This window comes from Miniopterus natalensis, chromosome 9 (assembly GCF_054644295.1).
Source record: "Miniopterus natalensis isolate mMinNat1 chromosome 9, mMinNat1.hap1, whole genome shotgun sequence".
Classification (NCBI taxonomy): domain Eukaryota; kingdom Metazoa; phylum Chordata; class Mammalia; order Chiroptera; family Miniopteridae; genus Miniopterus; species Miniopterus natalensis.
In genome coordinates, this window is record NC_142089.1 from 62,402,585 (window position 1) to 62,425,637 (window position 23,053).

Sequence of the window (23,053 nt, forward strand, 5' to 3'; positions counted from 1 at the left end):
AAGCTGATTTCTCTCTCACAATCCAGAAACCACCAAAACACCACTGGGCCAAATCCAAATCCAAAAATGGTACTAAGTGGGCTAATTCACGTAGGTAGCCTCGCATTTAAGGCCAGTATCACCACTCATCATACAACATATTTAAGGTACCAGGGCATAGTCTCTGCCCACAAATTTTTAAAATAATTTTTCCAGATGCCCCATCTATTTTTCCAGTTCAATAAACAGGATGATAAATAAGGACTGGCATTTGAAAGGAAGCTCAGGACTGTATGCTATTTTTAGACTTTTATTGATCATTCCAGGACTTGCCACCTCCCCACTTCTATTGCAGAATAAATAGTATACTTCCTGCTTCATGTGATTCTTTTAAATATCAACTTTTAAACTAACAGAATTGTAGAATCCTAGCATTTCAGAAGTGGGAGTTTGGGAACCAACTAGGGTATCTTCCCCATCACATAGCTCCGAGTTAAGTGACTTGCCCAAAGTCACACAGTTGGAAAAGCAGCCGAGCAGGTTTTACGGGACAAACTGAAAAATGTGCCTTTTCACTTATTTTGTATGGCAATAAAATTAAAAATAATCCAAGGTTTTTTAAGAGGTATATGAATTAATACATTTTAAAATTTTTAAATAAAAAAAATCTATTGCAATCATTTCATGGGTTGGTCAAATGTAATGTTTTTAGAACCACCTTTCAAAGCTAAGCACATGTTGAAACTAACTGGACCACCCAAGTCAAGAATCTAGTTATGCTATTTAATGTTTATTTGGTTTGTTTCTAAATGTGTATTTAAGTGGAAAAGTCATAAAGGGAAGAATTAATGATAATCGATACCAGATCTGCAACTATAGAGCTTTTCTTGAGTTTACAGTATTTAGTGAAGTCAGCCAAGAAAAAAAAAAAAAAAGGTATTCTAAAATGAGAAAACTCTGTATGGTACTTGAAAAGCAAGTTCCCAGTTTTACTTTGTATTCTGAACGTAGAATTAGCCAAAGACCAAAACATGGTCTTCTGAAAGATACCAAAAGGAAAACGCAGATATCTTAGAACTATGCGGAGGTAGCAAATGAGATGTAATGCCAGAAAAATATATACTTTTGCCCTTCTGATATTTTCAAAACTATCTGCCACCACTCTACATTCTAAAAGGAAGTACAAACTTAAAAAGACCTCGAAACAAAGGGTATATTTACTTACCTAAGCATGCAGATGTTTCATATTCCTAAGGAATGTTCATAATTTATTTGGAACTCAGAATACAGCTTCTCATAGTAACAATGTCATAAATGGTGATTAGGTTTCCAGACCAGCCTACAGAAACATTTTTAATTCAATATATACCTGAGGTAATAAATGCCAGTAATTTATAGAACCCAGGCAGGAAAGAGGAACTGAGGGCCTGAGGCAGTAACGAGGAGGAAAGGGCTTTGTAGGGAAGCCTGCTTTCAGTTACCTTCTCCTAGTGCTTTTAACATCCGGCTAAATTAATGGGCCATCATCACCCTTGCTTGCTCTGCCCACTCTCCCTCCGGTTCTACACATCGCTCTCTACCTTCCCTTCCTCCACTTTAATGCCCGCCTTCCAGGGGGAGAAAACCAGAGGCAACTGTGTTGTAATTCCCACCAGCCCATACCTCTCCCAGGCAATAAACCCAAATGAGCAGCCAGTACCTGGGACGAGGGAGCAGAGAAGGAAATGAGTAACCCCAGAGGCTGTGCAGGAAGGGCCAGTACAGGCAAATCAACAGCACCCACACCTGGAGCTAAAATGCCTCAGGTGGCCACGCTGAGTGTGCTGTTCCCCCGCACAGGGCTCCGAGAGATCAGGCACACGTACAGAAAAGCAACTAAAGCAGACTTTGGTTGGCCCCTTGAAAAATCAGGAACCACCTCTAAGGTAATGGGACCTTTCTTCTCAAGGATGGGTCAGGACATCAAATTGGGATGGGCTGTGAGTGAGGCCAGTGCAACTCACGAGAGGGGCTAGTTCCCTTCATGCAAAAAGAAATTATTTTCCAAAGTTGCTATTTGGATTCCTAAATCCAGTCAATTATCTTGATACGTTTGCATCTGCACTAGAATGAGGACATATGGAGGGTGACCCATTGCAACTGAAAAACTCCACAACCTGCCGAGCTGGGAATTCCTGTATGCAGTCCTGGCCTAAATTGGTGAGAGTCCCCTGAAGCAATCACATTACATCACTGCATTATTTAAATTCAGTTGCTTATCAATAAAATCCATTCCAGTAAATCTGCCAGCCAGCGAGGTAAGCTGTGTCATGAGTTTGAAGGGCAAAGCCAATTCTGACGGGAGGAAAACACAAGGAAATCCTCATCTCATCACTGGAGGCCTGGGCAGTACCCCTCCTCCTCAGCCTCAGAGCATGTCAAACAAGAGTTCTTAAAACGGAACTGAGTCTGCCTTCAAACTGCACCCTGGATTTTCAAAGCTAGAGGAGTCAAAATGAAGAGCACTCAATGGGCGCAGAGGCGGCTGGCGCGGCCTGGGCTGCATGCCTTTACATGTGTGCTGCTGGGCTGCACCCCTCAGTCCAGGCCTCCAGACAAGTGCAGGCAGAGATGCACTCCCAGGCTGCAGCGGTGGAGCTGGGTCCGGGTGATTACACCCTCCAGGCACCCAATTCTGAGGCACCAGGAGTGATGATCTGCCGCGTGCGGCAGAAAGACTCAGGGTTGAGCCTGACATGATGAGTTAATTCAGCTGTAGCCCTACAATCCACATATGCGCAACCATTATGCAGTCCTGTGGCTCCAGCAAATCTCAGGATAATCAGGGAAACAGTGTGACATCCAGGGAAAGGCACTGGGCTGCATCAGAAGACCTAGATTTTCTTATCGACTCTGCTGGCTAATCTCAGGGGAAGGGGTAAATAGCTCCCTCTCTGGGACTAAATTTCCTCATCTGTAAAATAAAGAGCAGATGCGCTCTTTTAGCACAGGATTCTAGCTGACACGGAAACTGAAACTCAGAGCCATTTATTTGTCCCCCTCTGTCTGGCACAGGAAGCATCCAGGACTTTTTAGTCAGCACATTCACGGGCTTCTAAGACTTAATACAGTGGTATTAGCAATGCACCTACTTAAGCGCTCTTATGATCTCAACAAAATATCTAAAAAAGAAAAGAAAAACACAGTAAATCACAAGGAGGGGGAGAACCATTAGCTCTCTCATCTGTGGAGTCAACGCAGTACCATGAGTTCTGCCCCAAACACTGCTACTGATGCACTCACTACAGCCACATGAAGTTCAAGTTTCTCCTCACCTGGTTTAAACTCTTTGGCAGGGGACTCCCAGCAAGATAACATCATTCCAGCTGCAAAGCCACTTAAGTGAATGACAGCAACACTGTGCTGTAGGTACCTGTGTGTGTTAGTGTCTTCCCAGCTAGGGCTCCCAGTAGCTTGGGGGCAAGGAGGAAGCCCATCTCCACATTAGGGATGACGTTTAACAAGGTGACTCATTGCCTGTTAAGCAATAAAAACATTCCTCTGCACAGAGCCCGATGTGGGGCCTGCAGAGCTGTGCCAGTTCTCCCACGGAGTCCTTTCAGCTCCTGAGTGGGTGAAACCGCCCTGATAACCCTCAGTCCGACTTCCTCTCTGCTCTCCCTTACCTCGGTCTTGCTCTGCCAATACCTAGATTGGAACTTCCCACTCAGCAAAGCACAGATGGGACAGCCATTCATTCCTCCCTTTCTACCCTCACACACGGTGTCTTTGCTTCCAGGGGTAACTTGCATTCTGATGTATCCACCAGATACAGGACCTCTAATACCGTGATAAAGAGAAAGAGCCACTTTTTTGCAAATACTTGTTTTCCAAGGCCCGAATCTGTAAAATTTGATGAAAATTAAACTGTTCTCTTCAGACCCAAAAGAAATGGGCAGTTGGCCAAGATGATAGCGCGGCCCAAGCCATCAGAACACAGAGAAATAGACACTCCGCAAGAGGGTCCCCAGGCTTTGTCAAAACTCAAGAAAACGCACTCAAGGGAAAATTGGGCTCAAGCTGGAGAACCACTTGGTCCTGCTGAAGAACCATTATAGTAAGAGTCTGCACGGGACTACCACCTCCTCACTGCATTTTCTAAACCTGAAGCAACTTCCCCTCCAGTTCTCCAGCCTATTATCCTCTCTCAGCTTCAAAAGCTAACTGCCCCAAAGCTACATTTCCTCCACAAAGCCAATTCCGAATAGCGTTCCCTAGGAGGGCTCTGCTTCCAAAACTTAAAAGGAGCCAAGCAATCTCAAGCCTCTGAGATTTAACAACTTTGTGTGGTATGCCTGAATTGCCTGCTCTCTCTAACTCAAACCATAATCCCCCTCTAAAATCTTGACAGTAACAGAAAAGAAGGATTATATACATGATAAAAGCTATGGTGCTGATACATGAAATCCTGGATCTGCCCCTCAATTCATTCACCGACCCTGGAAAACATTAAGAGAGACACGTTGCATCTGGTTCCCCCTTTACGAGGTAGCTTTTTAGTAAGCTGTGCTGACATGGTTTCACATCATGCCTAGAGTCTTCCTTAAGCTAGTAAGCAGTAGGAGACTCCTTCACCTCAACAGTTATGTACATTTCTGTATTATTCTGTCTGGTGTCTGCCTTTTATATGTCTCAGGGATCTGCCCTACACACTATTGACAATAGAAACCCAATTCTTAAAAGGAAGACATTTCCATTCATGTACAAAGAGACAATCAAATCATCACAAGTAATTTACTTGGCCCTGGCCAGATAGCTCAGTTGGTTAGAGCGTCACCCTGACACGCCAAGGTTGCAGTTTCGATCTCTGGTCAGGGCACCTACAAGAAGCAACCAATGAGTACATAAACAAATGGGACAACAAATTGATTGTATATGTGTATGTATTTTCTCTCTCTCTAAAATCAATGAGTAAGTGAAATAAACCGGTCAGAGAAAGCAAATATCACATGATCTCACTTATATGTGGAATCTAATGAACATAATAAACCGGCAAACAAAACAGGCTTAGAGGCATGGATACATGGAACGGGCTGACATATCTGGGGGCAGGACGGTGCGGGGGGGGGGGGGGGGGGATGGGAAGAGATTAGCCAAAGAACTTATATACATATATGCATAACCAATAGACACAGACAGTGTGGTGAAGGCCTGGGGTGGGGCAGGGGCTGGGAGGAGGGTGGCTAATGGGGGGGAAGGGGGGTACTGGAGGACACCTGTAATACTGTTAATAAGGAAATTAAAATATAGACTGTGGGTTAAATAAAAATATTCTATGTTAAAAATAATAATTTACTTAAGCAAACTAGTGCCTTGGGTCATCTTTTTATCTTTATATACACTTCATATGATATATAATATGAAGGGCTACAAGCTTGATACAACGAAACTCCTAGAAGCTAATCACTTAATACAGCCCTTCTGGAATATATTTGGATATTGGAATGAATATTTGTTATTATAGTGACATAAAGAATTTGTGAAACTGGATTTATTGTGTGTTGCCATCTCAGTGGGAAATTAACAGGAAATGGCTTTACTCACATCAGAGCTTCTAATTGCTATGTTTTAAACCCCTTTCCCATCTTTAATAGCGTCTTGGGCCATCTCACAATTTTGGTTATTAAAACTCTAATCCAAATTAAACTTTTATTCTCAAGTTCAATTGTGACTTTATGTAAGCTCCCACCCTGACACAGGCAAAGTGGTAGCCTGGACTATAAACAAGGAGGACTGGGATCTATTCTTTTATTCCTTCCCCTCCTCCCTCCTCCAGGCTCCAGTTCATCCTTCTGTAAACAACTGGTAGGGAGGGAAAGGCAAGTGTCTCCCTGCACCACCAGCCATGATCACTCTCCTAGCTAATGCTGGATGGTATGTGAGTTCTCCAGAGGGCCCTGTGGGACCTCCTCACTGCATAGCCTCTCTGATGTAGATCTGACCCCAGCTCAAGCTCAACCTCCTCCACTCACCCCTTGGCTCCCATTACTAACAGCCAGCCTCTTAGGGACAGTCTAGCAAGCCCACCGTTGGAGAACTCCCATATTCTTGCCAACCTGAACAGGGGATATGTGAGCTGCTCCCCTGGCAGCCCCTCTTCCCATTCTACCTCTCTAGGTCTCTCCTCCCCAACCCAGATGGATCACAGGGGCAGGTGGGTAAGTCAGCCTGAGCAGACATTCAATCAGGACATCCAATGCCAGTCTTGCCTCCTTGCAGTCACATCCAATCTTTTTCCATGAGTCTCTTGGAATTTTCCCTCTCACTTCTGATATAAAGCTGATGAGGCTTCCTCCTTCCCACTGTTCGCTGCAGACTAGAAAAGACTAGGGGTGAGGGTAGAGGGCAGCAACTGGTAGCAGAATGGGCCAGTTTTGCTTTCTCTTGGTAAGTGCTCTGGGGAGGAGTCTGGCCCCAAATGGTCATGGCTTTCATCAGACTGAGGTTTCCCAAGCTTCTATTCAAAAGCACCTACTCTAAGCAGAAACAACTAACCCAACTATTACAAACAACGCAATGGTCTACCATCAAATTATCCAGATATTTAAAAGTGGTAGAAGCAATGACATGATGACCTCTTAGAAATGTCTTGTGCACGTGAAAAGGTCCATTCTCAGTGGGGTACAAAATACAATAAATCCCTTAATTCTTAATTTTTATTAACTACATTGAGCAAATACTTAGTATCCTCATTTGGTATCTGCCCATTTGACTTGTCAGACACTGATATGTATGTGACTGCTCCTTAGATTGCATTTTTTATTGACATATGTTTCCAGTTGGAACAGTATAAATCTTCCTATGTTATTCTATATGTACAGTTTCAGTATCAAAAGCCTGTTTCTGTTATTTAGAGATGACTTCAACTACATTTCCTATTATTGTGAACTATGAAATTCAAAGTCACCATGATGAAACAAATCTTAACTTGAAATAATTTTAAAATAATGACTGATTCCAACTTGCTTTAGTTGTTTTGTTTTGTTTTAGTGTTTTTAAGTGCGTCCAAAACAAATTACTTTTGAACAAAAGCTTTGTTTGGTTCAAAATATACTGAAATGATGGTGATAGTGTATGTATTAGCTTTCAACTTTCCAAAATCCATCCTAAAATTATCCTACTTTGCCTTTAAACAGTCCCACCTAGTAAGACAAATATGTATATCTTCCTTTTAAAGATGCAAACATGAAGACACAAAAGGGTTTAAATGTTGTATCACAGGTATCCAATTAGCTTTGCTGAATATAAGGAGGGGTGAAATAGGAAACTTCCCCTTTATCTCAAGATCCTAAAAATAAAAGAATGTGCTTAATTGAGAGAACTATCATCACATTAGATACTAAGGGAACTTGGCTGGTGTCCTTCTGTTAACTTCTAGATTCTAAAACAGGTCCCCTTACTTTATGTTAATTGCCACCTGGATCACAAGAAATACTCCCTAGTTTCCCAGGATTCCACAGTATGGTATTTTTAGATATATCCCCCAATAAGTATTTCTTTGAATCACTACACTAAATAATTTTGGAAGACAGTTATGAAACAGCTAACATTTGCACCACACATGATAGTTTTTGATTTGTAACAATACATTATATGCCTGACATTATCTCTATGTTTCAGATGATGAAAATACACCTCTAAGGAGTTAAGTAACTGACCAAAGGTCACACAGCTAGTAAGTGCCACAGTGGGGACTCAATCCATGTCTTCCCACTTTAAATCCTGAACTTTTTCCCACTATTCTAGGAGGATTCACAGCATTTGGAATATTGCCTTGGACAGACTGCTTAACTCATTTTGAGTCTTGCAAAGTTCTTACGTATACTTGATCCCATTTGATTTTCCCAGCAGCCCCATGGGGAAGACAGACATTGTCTATTTTATGTATGAGGAAACTGAAGCTTAAAAACAGTTAAGTTACTTGTCAAAAGTCTTCCAACTACACAATAGCAAGTGGGCACTTGAAGCATATCTTCTGACTTCTACTCTAGTGAACAGTCACCCTTACAGCCCAACAGATCTTACTTTCACAGAAGTTTCCGTTCTTACCCTGTGGTGCAAGAACACAAGGAAATCAAGGAGGAAGTAGAGCGAGTTGGACTAGTCCTTGACTCCTGAAAGTCCATGTACCTGACAATCCACATAATAGCACCAAGCTTTCCTGCTACCTGCCCATGGACCACCAAAGCCGGGAGGAGGGGAGGGGAGGGGAGGGGAGGGGAGGGGAGGGGAGGGGAGGGGAGGGGAGGGGAGGGGAGGGGAGGGGAGGGGAGGGGAGGGGAGGGGAGGGGAGGAGGGGCAGGATATAATGTGAGCAATTTAAACACAAAACAAGGTGCCTAAGGGGAAGAGAGATCATTAGAACTCTGGCCCCAATGAGAGATGATGCATCTCTGGGAAAAATAAGAAAAATGAAATGACTTTGCCAGCAGCAGAAAGGACCAGAAGCAAAACGGCACAGGGAATGGTAGGTTGCAGGCGAGTTCTCAGACTCTCCAAAGACCTTAAAGGGAGCCCTTCTGCACGGCTACGAGGTGGGCGCTGGCAATGCGGAGATCCCGGCACAGCCACCAGGCCGAGGACAAGGCCACGGCAAGGCCACACACAAGGCTGGGCTGAAGGACAGGGCCTGTCTGGAGCAGAGGACTGAAACTAAACTTGACAGTGCCACTGCACTGCCACAGCAGCCCTGACAGCCCTCAAAGACGCCCCGCAGCCACTGCTCACAGCCACAGCCACATTTCAGATGCATCTTTCCTCTTCCAAAGGAAAAAACAAACAGCAGCATGAGGACCTACTCATCAACTGCATTGTGTGTGGTTTCGCACCTTAAGCAGTAAGTAGCCAAGGAAGACAAACTCTGGCTTGCAGAGGGGACACCTCTCACCCTCCTACTGAGATGGAGAAGGTACCCAACGAAGATGTCTGGAGTATGGTCATCCACCCCAGGCCTCATGGCTCCTCAGTCCCTTAGTTGAGCCCATCCTTGGGTTCCTTCTTCGAGATCTGCCCCAAGTAATTCTTAGAAATATTCTCAGGAAGGTAAGGCAGGGAAATACTATATGCAAAAATATGTTCTGGGTGAGTCAAAGCTGTAAGTTTTGCACTTAAAAGCATTATATAAAATATAATTTGGGAGGGAAGACGGGGGCGGGGGGGAGGAATAGATTAACCAGAGAACTTATATGCATATATGCATAACCCATGGACACAGACAATAGTGTGGTGAAGGCCTGGGGGGGGGGGGCGCTGATGCAGGGTGGAAGGGGTCAATGGAGGAAAAAAGGGGGCACCTGTAATAGTTTCAACAATAAAGATGAATTTAAAATACATATATATATATATATAAATAAAAATAATTCGGTATTGTTTTTATTGTTGTCCTCAAGAGAATAAGTTAATATTGACAAATAATGTTTTATATTTAAAAAGCAAACCTGAAAAAAACAGCTAACTCCTTTATGCTGCCCGCTAAGTACCTGGCTTTGTGTCAGGTATTTGAAAGTTAGTTTTAAATTCAATATTCACAAGACCCCGTGAGGCAGCTATTCTTATACCCATTTCCCACAGAAGGAAACCAAGGCCCCCAAAAGTTAAATAACTTGTGTCAAGTTAGGGAAACCAATATTCAGTTCTAAAGCCTCAGGTGAAATCCCAGTTCCACTAAGCAAACAATAAGTGGCCTCAGGTGGGAAGTATTCCCATTCCGTCAGGGAGACAGCTATCCCCCCCAACACCCTGAAGGGCCAGAACCTTTGAAGACGGTACACCGGCTCATAGTTGCAGGGTGGAAGAGTCTAGCTCTAGTTTAAGACTCTGAAATTGGGTGTCCTCTGGTATTGTTTAAGAAACGATAGAAGAGACAATAGCTCCACAACAGTTATTTGCACAAGCCAAACGTCCAATGAGGACTGGCAAGGCTGGAGCAAAATTAAGTGATGGGGGGACATGTCTCACACGACAGATCTGCTCTGAGGGTTCTGTACAGATGAAGGGATGCCCCTTGGGGGGAGGAGAGGGCTTTGTTGATGTCTGATGGAGCCATGAACCATACGACTGAGGCATTTCCACCTCTGGCCTGTTTACCGTGTGTTTTAAAACTGTAGGAAAGCAGCTCACAGGTTTATGTTCTGAGTGCTGCCACGTAGGGAGCTATGTGTTCCATGCTGGAAGACATACCTAGAGGCTCCCGCCTGCTGGGAGATGGCTGAGACGATGGTCCTTTTCTCCCTTTCTAATGACTCACAGGTACTTTCCATCATCTTCCTGGTGGTTGAGCTGTTGGGTTTTATTTTCCCCATTATAGTCCCATTTATGAAAATCAGCAGCTAGTTGATAGCAGGGAAAGCTGCTGCAGGTGTTGGAGGAAAGAAAACTCTCCATATTAGCATTTTCCCTTTGAAATATCATCAAATTCCTGAAACGTTATAACTCAAGCATCCTTAATTTTCTGCAGATTTTTATTTCTCAATGTAAACAAGATCCTTAAGCTCAGGGAAGAATCATCTCACAGGAGAAAGATGAGCAGCTCAGAGAGCTCCAGGCAGCCACTTCCTTTAAAACCCCAGCATTTAGACACAGGTACACACCTGACTCTGAATTCAAGGGACCAGGCTGGTGCACAGTGACGCACAAGGACTATGAGCCCACCCCAAAGGCTGTGCAAGCATACCAATAATGAATTCTGATGAGCAGGTGTTCCAGGTAGAGAAATACTTCTAATCAGAAATAGATTTTAACAATCAATTTCTAGTTATACATCTTAAATATACAAAAAGGGAACCTCGGGATATTAAGAATATGAAAACTGTTCATGGACATTAGTTTTTTTAGAACTAGGAGAGACTTTAGACATTACTATTTGCCCTGATGAAGCTTTTTGGTAGAAACATCAGATTATTATTATTCTGACATGGGGACATTTTTTTACTGGTACTAAAAAACAAACCCAGAAAATCTTCAGCTGCTTTTTAAAACAAAACCTACCCAAAAAAGAAATGCAAAAGACACCCCTCTTTCTATATTTAGTGGGTCAGGGCCAGGCTGGATTAAGGGATGTTGTAGGAAGGAGTTGGGTTCACTGCTTGGTAAATAAAGCCAGTGGTTACATTGTGATGCGATGCTATCCGATCAACCTCTTCATTTTATAGATGAGGTCCAGAGAAGTGAGAGACTTGCCTCAGCTAGCAAGGGCAAGAGCCAAAGTTTGCTCAGGTTTCCTCTCTCCAAATACATGTTCCTTCCACTGTGAGATATTTCCTCCATATCAGGGACATTTTTAATTTCTATTAGCTTGTTTTCACTGCTGCAGCTTGTACACTCTTCTTTGGATGTATTTGCACTAATATGCAACGTATATTAGTTTTCTATACCTGCGTAACAAACTACCACAAACTTAGTACCTTAAACAATAGACATGCATTTGTTCAGTTCTTTAGATAAAAAGCACAGGAGATCGTGGTCAGGTTCTCTGTTCAGCATATCGCAAAGCTGAAATCTGGGTGTTGGTTGGACTGAATTCTCATCTAGAGGTTCAATGGGGGGGATCTCACTTCCCAGCTGATTCTCATCATTGGTAAAATTCATTTCTTTGCACTTGGACTGAGGTCCCATTTCCTTGATGGCAGGCATCTTTCCAAACACCTGCATTCCTTGCCACATGGCCCCCTCCATCTCGAAGCCAGCAAGGGTGCCCTGAATCCTTCTCATGCTCTCTTCCATCAGCAAGACAAAGCTCTGCTTTTAAAGAGCTGATGTGATAAGGTCAGGCTCACCTGAATAATGTCCCTATCTGAAGGTCAACTGTGCCATGTAACATAACTGAAAACCCATCATATTCACAGTCCCGGGAATTATTTAGGGCACATGTGCAGTAGGGGTCAGGAAGGGGATGGATCTCAGGGACCATATTCGAATTCTGCCTTCCATATAATGCTATAAGGCCATGTTTATTTTCCTCTCAACACTGCCTCATTACAAAAATAATTATCTGAAATTAGACCTTTCACAGAAACAAGCATGTTCTTTCCACTTTAATTATTCTATCAGTGGGGGTGGAAAACGTGAAAATAAATAAAGGAGGGTAGTCTGGGGATGACCGTCAGGCAGAGAGGCAGAGTGATCAAGCTGACTCTAAAGAAGAAACTCTCCATCGGCTACAGTTTCAGACAGACCATAAGAACATGCCTGATTCAAGACTCACCTGAACTTCACTCCCTCCCTTTAGGTTAATACACATCCAACTAGTTTCCTTAAGACAGGAGCCATAGCTATCAACTCTGAGGGTAAGCACAATACCCAGCACAAACTTGGTGCTCAGTCAATGCTCAAGCAAATTAACTTTAGCTTAGTAAGAGGACAATGTCGATGTATGCTGCTGATCCTACCAGATTAGTTAATCAGCTGTCTGCCAACACCAAGCACACAGCCACAAACAACAGAAAGGGAATTGGGAAATTCCTGTTAAAGAACTTCCTTTCGCTTAAGGATCCTCTAAAATAAAAGCAAAGGAGTTTTTTAGAATACAAAAATCCACAAGGACTAAAAGACTGGGGTGACAACAGCAAGGATGTTGTGTAAGTTAGAAAGCGGATTGAGGTGTAGTAAGTGAATGACCAGCGCACCTTAGAAGGCAGACCCTAAATCAGCCTCGGGGGCAGTAGACCATCTGAAGGCTTCCAAGTGCCTCTGAAGGTGGAGTTTAGAAAAGCAGAATCTCAGGTCCCAACCCAGACCCACTAACTCAGAATCCGCATGTTCGCAAATCCTCAAGTGCTTCAAATGCATATTAATTTTAAGTAGCATTCATTTAGTTCAATCCTTTGTTTTTGAATATGTATGTAATGTCAACTGTTCCAGGAATTCCAAATGCAAAAAAGAGAATAGCAGCAAGTTTATTTATCTTATGTCAGGAATCCAGATGAGAAACATGTCTGTGCAGGAGACACCCAAATACCACAAATTAGAGAGTCTAATTGGACTTGGGTTTGTGTTTTGGTTTTTTGGGTTTTTTTTTACATTAAATGCAATAATTTTATCTAGCAAGGATTTTGTACATCTTCGTATTTTGGAAGATGGTATTGTAATGTTAAACGTATTTGTAATTTATATTGCATGTGTAAACACTGAAAATTAGCAAAAATGATATCTGTCTTAATTATGTGTCAAATTTTTTTAATCAGTTTTTCACTTCTGTTGTCATTTAAAAATGTTTAATTGTGATAAAATATATAACATAAAACTTACCACTTTAACCATTTTTAAGTGTATAGTTCAGTGGCATATTCATTCACACTGCTGTGCTACCACCACCACATCCAATCACACAATTCTTTCATTTTAAAAATTGAAACTGCCAATTTAACATTTACTTCTCCATTCCCCCACCACAGCCCCTGGCAACCACCACTCTACTGTCTATGAGTCTGACCACTGCAGGTACTACAACTAAGTGGAATCACATAGTATGTTCTTCTGTGACTAGCTTATTTCACTGAGCCTAATGTCCTCAGGGCTCCTCCATGGTGTAGCATGTGGCAGAATTTCCTTACTTTAAAGCTGAATAATATTCCACTATATGCATGCACTACATTTTGTCAATGGACATTTGGGTTGCTTCCACTTTTTGGCTATTGTGTGGATATGTTTTTAAACTCTTTTTCCCATCCATTTAAAAAAAAAAAGTCTGCCCTTTTGAGATGATGGAAACTTTAAATTTTAGGTTAAAATAGGTATCCTTTTCAAAAACATGGGGCTAGAGTTTGACTGCAGGAACTAAGCGGTAAAGGATGGCCATGCCTTTGAAACTGCAGGTGTCTGAGGACCAAGGCAATAAAACCCATCACATTCACCTGCTCAGATAACCCACATTTTCTTCCCCCTAACATGGCTGGACCACCCTCATTTCCTCAGAGGTATTTAAAAACATAATTCTTCTCATTACCTACTTGGGACAATGGAGAGAAAGCTCATCTGCATTAGTGAAAGTGCTGAATTCGATTTTTTTCAAGCAAAGCAATTTTATTGCTTTCAACCTATGGGAAGCTAACAAATTGTCAGTGGAGCCTTAGGCTCATATTTTAGTGAACACGGGAGAATCATATATAATTACCATATCAAGTGCTGCTGTAGAAATGGAGATTCTGAAGTACTTGAGGACACTTGAAAACAGTTATACTCTAGAATTTTTAAACACGTCACCACAACCACATCTAAGACAATATCACTTAGCTATTCATTTAAAGCATTGATGAAGGTTTAGCAGGCAAAGATAAGCCTTAGCCCAATATTTGAGATTAACAGGTTTATCATAATTGAATTTACAATTAAAATTCTTACTATGAACAAATTTTAAAAGAAAATTGAGCCTGGGTGGACCTGGAGAACATTATGCTAATGAAATAAGCCAGTCAGAGAAAGACAAGTACCATATGATTTCACTCATATGTGGAATTTAATGAAGAAACTGAACTAACAAGCAAAGTAGAGACAGAACATAGAGAGCAGGCAGACAGCTGGGGGGCGGGGGGACACCTAGAGCAAGAAGGGAAAAAAGAAAACTCAAAAAAATAATTTTTTTTTAAATAAAAAAACTGAATACAATTGAAGGGAAAAAAACAAAAGCAGATTTACAACTGAGTCATATATTTACACTAAGTCTGGATAAATACTTTATTTGAAACCAATGAAATTTATAAGGAAAAAAATAATTCCCATCATACAATATAAGCTTAGGGGAAAGAGGAAAACAATAACATGACCAAGTTTTTGTTAGAGGAATGAGTGATCAAAGACAAAGGCAAACTAGAAAACAATAAAATATAAGAAAAAAAAAAAACACGCACACAATAAAATCCCTCAAGCTTGATGATGTTTCATGTTGAAGGGTTGTCAATTATTCAGTTCCAATCCCTACCTTCAAAAGTGGAGTGAGAAAGAAATGTCTGCAGCTCCAAATCATTGGATAACAGCATACAAACATATCTACCCTCTCATTTGTTTTCCCTGAACATTTTCAAATTGACAAGTGCTAGAATTCATCAAGATCATTACTCCCCACCTGGCTTTGGCATCTTTAAAGGAGAGCAAAACACATTCCTCTTCTATCTCATGAATATTCTGCACAGATGCAAACAAACCAGCAGTAAAAATAAGCACAAAGAGAGCTCTTAGAAACAGCACCTCTCGCCGGTGGATATGGGCCATTTAACATCTTATGTAGTCTGTGAAGGCCTCTCAGTGATAAAGATGGAGTGGGCAGGGATCACAAATGTTTAAAATCCTTCCATTCCTGTATCCTTGTGGCTCCATCTTGGGAGCTGTGTGAATAAAGGAGAGCTAATTCTAAGCTCCCGTGGTTCTATGGTCTATGCTCACTTGGATATTACCAGAGGAGGCTGGGGTCCAGGGAGAGAGTCACCCAACAATGAGATATGAAAAGAATGAAAGAATTACCAAGGGGGGGAAGGAGAGCTAGCAGATTGCCCTTAATTTTTTTTGTTTTTTATTAAAAGGAGAAAGGTAAGACACACAAGTATCAAAGAAACTACTCTGCTTGATGAGGCAAATATTAAACACCTTTTCATTAACCAAAGAAGTTTTTAGTGCCTACTACATGGGCAAAGAGTGAGAATCATCTTTGGAGGATAAGGTTGCCCTTGCTCAGAGGGCTTACACTCTGTTAGAGATAAAACCCATATTCCTCTACCTCTCCTTATGGGAAGAAAAGCGTGGTTTACTGTGTAAAATCCCGCATCCTTAGTCTAGCAAACAACGGCACAATAGCCTCCCCTCGCTGATCTATGGTTTCGCGTGCCATGGTTTCACTTACCCATGGTCTGAAATATTATATGGAAAATTCCAGAAATAATTCATAAGTTTTCAATTGTGCACCTTTGAGTATCACGATAAAATCTCACGCCTCTTAATCCCTCCAGCTGGCACGTGAGTCATCCCTTTGTCCAGAGTCTCCACGCTGCAGACACGCCCTGCTGGTTAGTCACCGAGGAGCTGTCCGATCATCACACTGACGGTGGCGCTATCACAGTGCCTGTGCTCAAGGAGCTCTTATTTTCCTTAATGGCCCCAAAGCTCGAGAGTAGCGATGCTGTCAATGTGGATATGCAACGTGCTTCCTTTAAAAGTGAAGAGGTGAGTACAACACAGTAAGCTCTTTTGAGAGGTAAGAGACCACATTCACAGGGCTTTTATCACAGTACAGTTATAAGTGTTCTGTTTTATTGTTAATCTCTTACTGTGCCTATTTATAAATTACACTTTACCATATATATACACGTATAGGGAAAAAAATACTATATACAGGGTACTATCTGTGGTTTCAGGCATTTATTGGGGGTCTTGGAATGTACCCCCCACGGGTAAGGAGGGACTCCTGTATGGACAACAGGCACAGCTCTCACCTCCGGCCTCCCTTTGCCTTCGCCGCCACCCCAGAACACCCCATGCTCGCTCTTGCTGCCTGGGCTTGGCACTTGCCCTTTTTCATCGGTCATCTTCACCTCTCCTTTGGCCTTCCGACTCCTGGTAAAACCCTATCATCTTTCAGAATGCCGGTTTAAACATCACCTCCACTGAAGCCTTCTTCAAATCCAGCTAGTATTTATACCTCCTCTAGGTTCCTGCAGTAACTGTGCTCAGAGAGCCATGACACACGAGACAAGTGACATTGTGATTCAAGATACGTCTGTGAATCGATCATCAGAAATGAGTTTTGCGGCCGGGCGTGGCTCAGCGGTTGAGCCTCGACCTGGGATCCAGGCGATCGGGGTTCGATTCCCGGTCAGGGCACATGCCCGGGTTGCGGGATCGATCAATGACTCATCATTGATGTTTCTATCTCTCTCTCTCCCTCTCCTTTCCTCTCTCTGAAATCAATAAAGATTTAAAAAAATAAATAAAATTATTAAAAAAAGAAGAAATGAGTTTTGTTTTGTGTGTTTCTAAGACAATATATAGCATATATATGTAGCATATATAGCATATATATGCTAAGACAATATATGTAGCGTAACACATGCTACAAGATGTAGTGCCCAGTAAGCGTTTGCTGAATCAATTTAAAAACAAACCTTTGCTGCGTGCTGACAGGGCCTCGCCTTCTCCATTTCTCATCCCTGGCACTGTGGCTCTGTGGGCGCAGGTTCCCTCGCTGTGCACGAGATTCTGAAGGTCAGGTGCAGAAATTGGTAGGTTTGTTTTATGAGCTCAGGAGATGACTCTGATAAACGGCCATATTTGGATCCACTGGAACTTTCCATACTTTGCAGGTTTACCAGGTCTATTAATCTTGCATCAGATATTGCTTCTAGATAATTCTATGCTCACTTCATGATAAGTGTATTACTTCTAGGATGAGTCTAGAGCTTCTGGACTCGTTATATTATTTTCTGATGAGGCAATGAAAGTGTAGGTTCTTCCAAGAATGTCATTCCTTCCTTTATTTGTTCCACAAGTGCAGTCATGCACTGCAAAACGACTTTTCGGTCAATGACAGACCACATATATGATGGTTGTCCCATAAGATAATGGAGATGAAAAATTCCTATCACCTAGTGACATCATAGCCATGGTAACTCATTTCTCATGTGTTTGTGTTGATGTTGGTATAAATCTACTATGCTGCCAGTAGCATAAAAGTATATCACATACAATTATGTATAGCACATACTTGATAAACGATTATGTTACTAGTTTATGTATTTACAATATTATACTTTATCATTTTACAGTGCACTCTTTCTATTTATAAAAAACGTTTGCTGTAAAACAGTATGTTGTGTTAGGTCAACACTTCTCTTGTGTTTGACTTAGTCTCGTGTTTTATCACAGCCTCTAAGTGTTCACACAATGATGCCATTGCCTCACAACACCTTTCTCAGAACATATCCCCGTCGTTAATCGACAGGGCTGTATTTACTTAGCTTCGTCCAAGGGCTAAGTGACAACTGATTCATTTAAAGGACTGTTCGCTACCAACTTGATCTTGAACTCTTTCCTTAAAGGAAGATTTTTAAAGCAAAGAGCAGTGTGTATGATTCCAATTCGGGACAAAGTAGGAGGCAACTTACATTTTTAGCTCTTAAGTGGGTGCTCATGGCCATATGTAGCCCCTGAGTGGAGATTATATACTAAATATAGAACAAGGCTCATCTATACAGTGTAATTGTGGGTTTCTGAGTTTCAGTTGCCAAGCCACAAGAAATCAGGATCTATTCAGAGAAGTGGATTCATTTAGCAAATATTCTATACTGTCCCCCAAATCAGTTTTCATTAAAAGAGGCTGCAACTGAGAAAACACTACTCTTATCTACAAAGTTATATATTTGACACTTTCTGCATTCCATACTTAACTACTGCTTGGGTTTTTTGGTTCCCCCTTCTCCCCCCAGAAAGGATAACTGGGGATTATCTTTTACTGAACTATTGTTATGGTTTTCCAAGTACCCAGGCCCTTGGGTGTGGCATGCTGGTGCACCTGGAATCTCAATTTGTGTCAAGCAATATAAATAGAAAAAAGTGGCCATTAGTAATGGCTGTGAAATGAAATGGCAGAGGGACAGTGTCTATAGAGTGAGAATAACAATGCTGATGATGAAAATAAGGAATCCTAACACCGGACGCGATCTCTTATTTGGTCTGTGCAGAGGAAAGTGTGGTCTGTAAACTCCAGATGTATCTAACGCTGAGCACTTGTTCCGAAGCCCTCGTGAAACATCCGGCTTTTGTTCGTGTCCACAAGAGTCTTTTAGGAAAAAAGTACCCAAAGCACATACAGAGGAAGCTGCTAAAACACTGGCTTCTAATTAGATCACTAACATCACTGGAGGAAAAGGAAAATGGATCTGTCTACTGTTTCCTTAAAACCCGCTACTGCTTTATCTGAAGCCTATAAACAAACATCCTAATACTGCACTGTACTTGAGTTCAAAAGTTCAGCAGTATCTGGAGAAATGGTAGCACAACAGGGAGGGGAGGACCGTCTGGGGGCCGCAGATGGGAGAGGAGTTAGTTACTGGACCCTGCTCCTCCCACTCACACCATCTGCAAAAGCTTAGGTCTTAGCAACCATGCTGACCTTCAGGCCCAGAGTCGTTACTCAAACTGCACCTGCCCAGGATTAAGTTTCCTGCTAGTGAATGATTGTTTCTTTCCTTTAGTCTGCAAACAGCTGTCACGTGATCCGGTGGCACCCGAGCAGAGGGAGTGGAGGGAGCCCCGGCCCCTTGCAAAAAGGGCTGAACAGGACACCAACTTGGGTGATTCATCGCCTTTAAAAACCTATTCCTGAAAGACTTTTGCATGTTTATATCACTTCTTGTTTCAGCTCACAGATAATTAAAGCCTGTCAGAGACAGAGCTCTAACCTGGAAAATAGACTATATGACTCATTAGAGCTCCTAAGAATGAATGGGACTCATTGTCTTTCTCTTTTCTCTCTGACCCCAAAGGCTGTTAAATCTATGGTTTCTAACCTTGCTGAAAACAAGGGAAACTTTGAAAAGTAATGCGGTGTCTCCCTGTAACAAGAGACAGTTGCATGGCAGAAATCAGTTACACCTGCTTGTTAGGCATTTTGCTAATCCAAATAATATGTCCACAGCATGCATAAAATAACCTTGGACAGCCATTTCATCAGGGATGGAGCAAACTCTCAGATGCACTTTTCCTATTAGGAACAGCTATGGTGAAAGGAGAGGGTGAATTTACCTAACATTCCTTCATGATATTAGGAGAGTCTACTCCAGAGTATATGGACAAACAAAGGAGTGCATTATTAAATAGTTATTCACAAGGAATGTTAAATAGTATAAGAAAGGGTAAGATTATTCAAGCCAGTATTTCTCATGATAAAGAATCATGGTTTTCCCCAAAAGGGCAGTTCTATATTTCATTTAAAGAAAATACACAGAGCTATATTTACATAAAATGCTTCCCAATGGTTAATGGAAACTCAGTCCCCCATCTTCAACCAGAGTGAACCATAGGGAGGGCCACTGTCACGCCTTCCTTCGCAGACCTCCAGGGGTCACACACCAATGCAAGGGTCAGAGTTGCTGGGCAGTGGCTTTCTCTTAAGAGTTTCAAATCCTGTATAGCAAGCATGCTATTGGATCTTACACACACACACACACACACACACACACACACACACAGACACACACACACACAGACACACACACACAGACACACACACACACACACACACACACACACACACACACACCCACACACCCACCCACCACCCACCCCCCCCCTTGACAAGCCACAAGTGTGATTCTCCTGCTGAAACACAATCATGAGATTAAGTGAGAGCAAATTAAGTGGAAAGGAGGCCAGTTTAGATTTGACTACAGAGTTGTTAGGGGTAAAGAAATAAAATTAGGATTTAAGAAAAGAAAGCAAGCACTTTTCATGACCCATTCACTCCTCCCAGAACCAAAAGTGCCAACGTGGGCTCCAAGCATACCCAGACAGTTAAAGCTGACAGGAAGCTATCCCCATCGACTGCATTAGCACTTAATGTGGGTAAATGTCAACTGCTGGATGCCCAGGTGTTGAAAGTGTCTGCCTTACTTTTTAGCAATAAGAAGACAGGCTGGATGCTTGTGGTTGATTACTGCAGCACCCAATGGAGGCCCCAGTGACTCTGAACACCTGAGAAATAGACTAATTCTCTCAAAAGGCTCTGACTTAAGTGCCTTGTTTTAGATTACAAAGTGGATTTTATAAATTTCAGCTTTATTTAAAGAAAAAGAAAACAGGCAGATCAGTTTATTTTCTGAGCACGGTATTAATGACAAGATGACATCACCAACAGCCAATCAGAAAGCTCTCTGGTGTCTGGTGTTCTAACACCATTTCATATTTATGGATAAGCACCAGAAGGGTGTCAACCCTAAGCTACATTTCCCTCCCTACTCACTTCTAAATAAAGTGCTTGCTTTCATTCAGCAGTCAAACTTGGGGGGGAGAACCCTCACAGTCTCTTCCTCCACATCCCAGCCTGTTTTCTGACAATCCCTAAACAATAAGTGGAAGGCGGGGGAAGAGTGGCTGTAACCTGTGTCACCGCTTCCTGCAAAGCACTCTGCAGCTTTGAACAGTCCTTCACTGACAAACCAAAGCCAAGGCTCCATCTGCAAAACCCCTAAGAGCAGGAAGGAGAGACTCTTGCAAAATATAGGGTCAAGGCTCTCCACTCAAGAAATGCAATCGTTTTTCCCTCCTATTTTTTTTTTTTTTAACTATTATCTACTCCCACCTCAACTTCCCTCTCCAAGGTAATTCTGAAGAAGTGAGAAGAGTTAACCCAGAAATGGTTCATCCTAACCCAGTGCAGACAGAACAGTTCAGGAGTTCAGCTTCCCACTCCCCTAGGCTGATGGAGGCCAAGTGTCACCAATGGATCCCAAGAACAAAGCAATGAGACAAAACCGGCACATCTATGATGGTGACCTCGTTCTCAAGGCTGGTGCTAATTGCTGAGCTCCTGGGGGATGTGGTGGCCAGGGCAATTGTCTTCAGCCTAAAAACCAACAGTCTGCACGAAGAGAAATGGATACGGCAATTCAAATTCTGGGCAGCACAGAAAGGTTCATGGTGTCCATGAAAAATCCCTGCCCCGGACAACTGCAACATGCATCCTCCCTCACACTTCTCCCCAAACCGTGGCTAGACACGGACACTGCCTTTTCCTCTCCCACACCCCTAACCATCTGACGTTATATCAGAACTGCTGGATCAACTCCAAAACCAGAATTATAACATGTAATAAAGATGCTTGGCCATGCAGCAAAGATGACAGAATTGGGCATGCTGGCCTGCAGCCAGAGTGACAGATCTTGAACTGATGTTCCTTTTCTACAGATTTAACAATGTACAAGGAGAGAAAAATTAAATCATCTGCTCGAAGCAAATTCAATGTCTACAAGCTTCATTAGCTCTGGTTCTGACAAGCCCTCCTTTTCACCACACACCTCCAGCACTATGCTGGGTGCCAAAAACATGCAAATAAAGTGACTGTAGCCTGTCCATTTTCATATTTGACTTGGTTCAAAGGAGAACTACTAGGTAGATTCAAAAGGAAAAGAATTGGGATCCTCACTCACTATTTGGGAGCCATGTAACCAGAATCATTCATTTCTCTGACATGCACCCATCTCAGCCAAAGCATATTCACCCTGCCACATCGAAAAGATTGTATACTTATGCACAACTCACATACACTCCTCTACTTGTAGAGTCCCCATACAAATCAGAGGGATCACGACATAAGGAAAAGAGTTGTGTGTGAAGCAAATAAAGGATCTGACCTAAAACCACTAAATCATTAGGTCATCTTGGGGGGGAGGGGGGGATATTTTAGAAGCCTTATTTAAGAAGGGGGGGGATTTCTTTTGTCCAAGTTATAAAACTTCACAAAGAAAAATCAAAAGCAAGACACAAAAATCTCAGCACTCAACCAAAAAGGAATTAAAAGGCAGCACACTGCTATCATAAATCCAAAAATAAATATTTCTGAAGGGCATTTCTTCCCAGTGCCCTTTCCTAAGGCCCATGGAATCCTTTCCAAAACCCACCTATTAGAAGGCCCTGCTATTACTCTCTAATCTTGTGCTCCATGCTGGTTGGCAGGAGGGAAAGCTAATTTGGATCATCTGAAAAGCATTTACATTTGGTTTTAGTTGTATTTTATGGGGGTAGTAAGTTGGCAACAAATGTCCCTCCCTAATTAAGTTTAGTTTAGAACAATTTTGAATTTTATATTCCCTCAGCACGAGCCAACTAACAACTGCAGACAGCGGTTGCCTGGCAAAAGGAAAAAGGCAATCGTGGATTTTTTAATTCAAAAAGATAAGTAATCCACATGTAGCTAATAATGGTGGCAGAATTAGCCTCAGCTCAGGGTGCAAGTGCTGGAAAGGCATCCACAGGCCTAGATTTGCCAATGACATCATGTGTGTACAAGCAAAGGTGTGACCAGATATGGCCAGTGTGACAAGCAAGTGTGACAGGC

The 23,053-nt window shown here is 42.3% G+C and overlaps 1 protein-coding gene and 1 long non-coding RNA gene across 18 annotated transcripts in view; one reads left to right on the plus strand and one right to left on the minus strand.

The window, feature by feature from the left end:
* LOC107533702 (uncharacterized) overlaps nt 1-23,053 on the minus strand; it is a 351,294-nt gene that overhangs the window by 198,865 nt on the left and 129,376 nt on the right. The window lies entirely within an intron of this gene.
* Nucleotides 13,806-23,053, plus strand: part of LOC148092488 (small ribosomal subunit protein eS24-like) — a 117,159-nt gene continuing 107,911 nt past the window's right edge. Inside the window, exons 1-3 of the mRNA XM_087820721.1 lie at nt 13,806-13,845; nt 15,531-15,537; nt 15,954-16,167. Of these exons, the coding sequence (XP_087676847.1) occupies nt 13,806-13,845; nt 15,531-15,537; nt 15,954-16,167 (261 nt within the window). The remainder of the gene's footprint in view (nt 13,846-15,530; nt 15,538-15,953; nt 16,168-23,053) is intronic.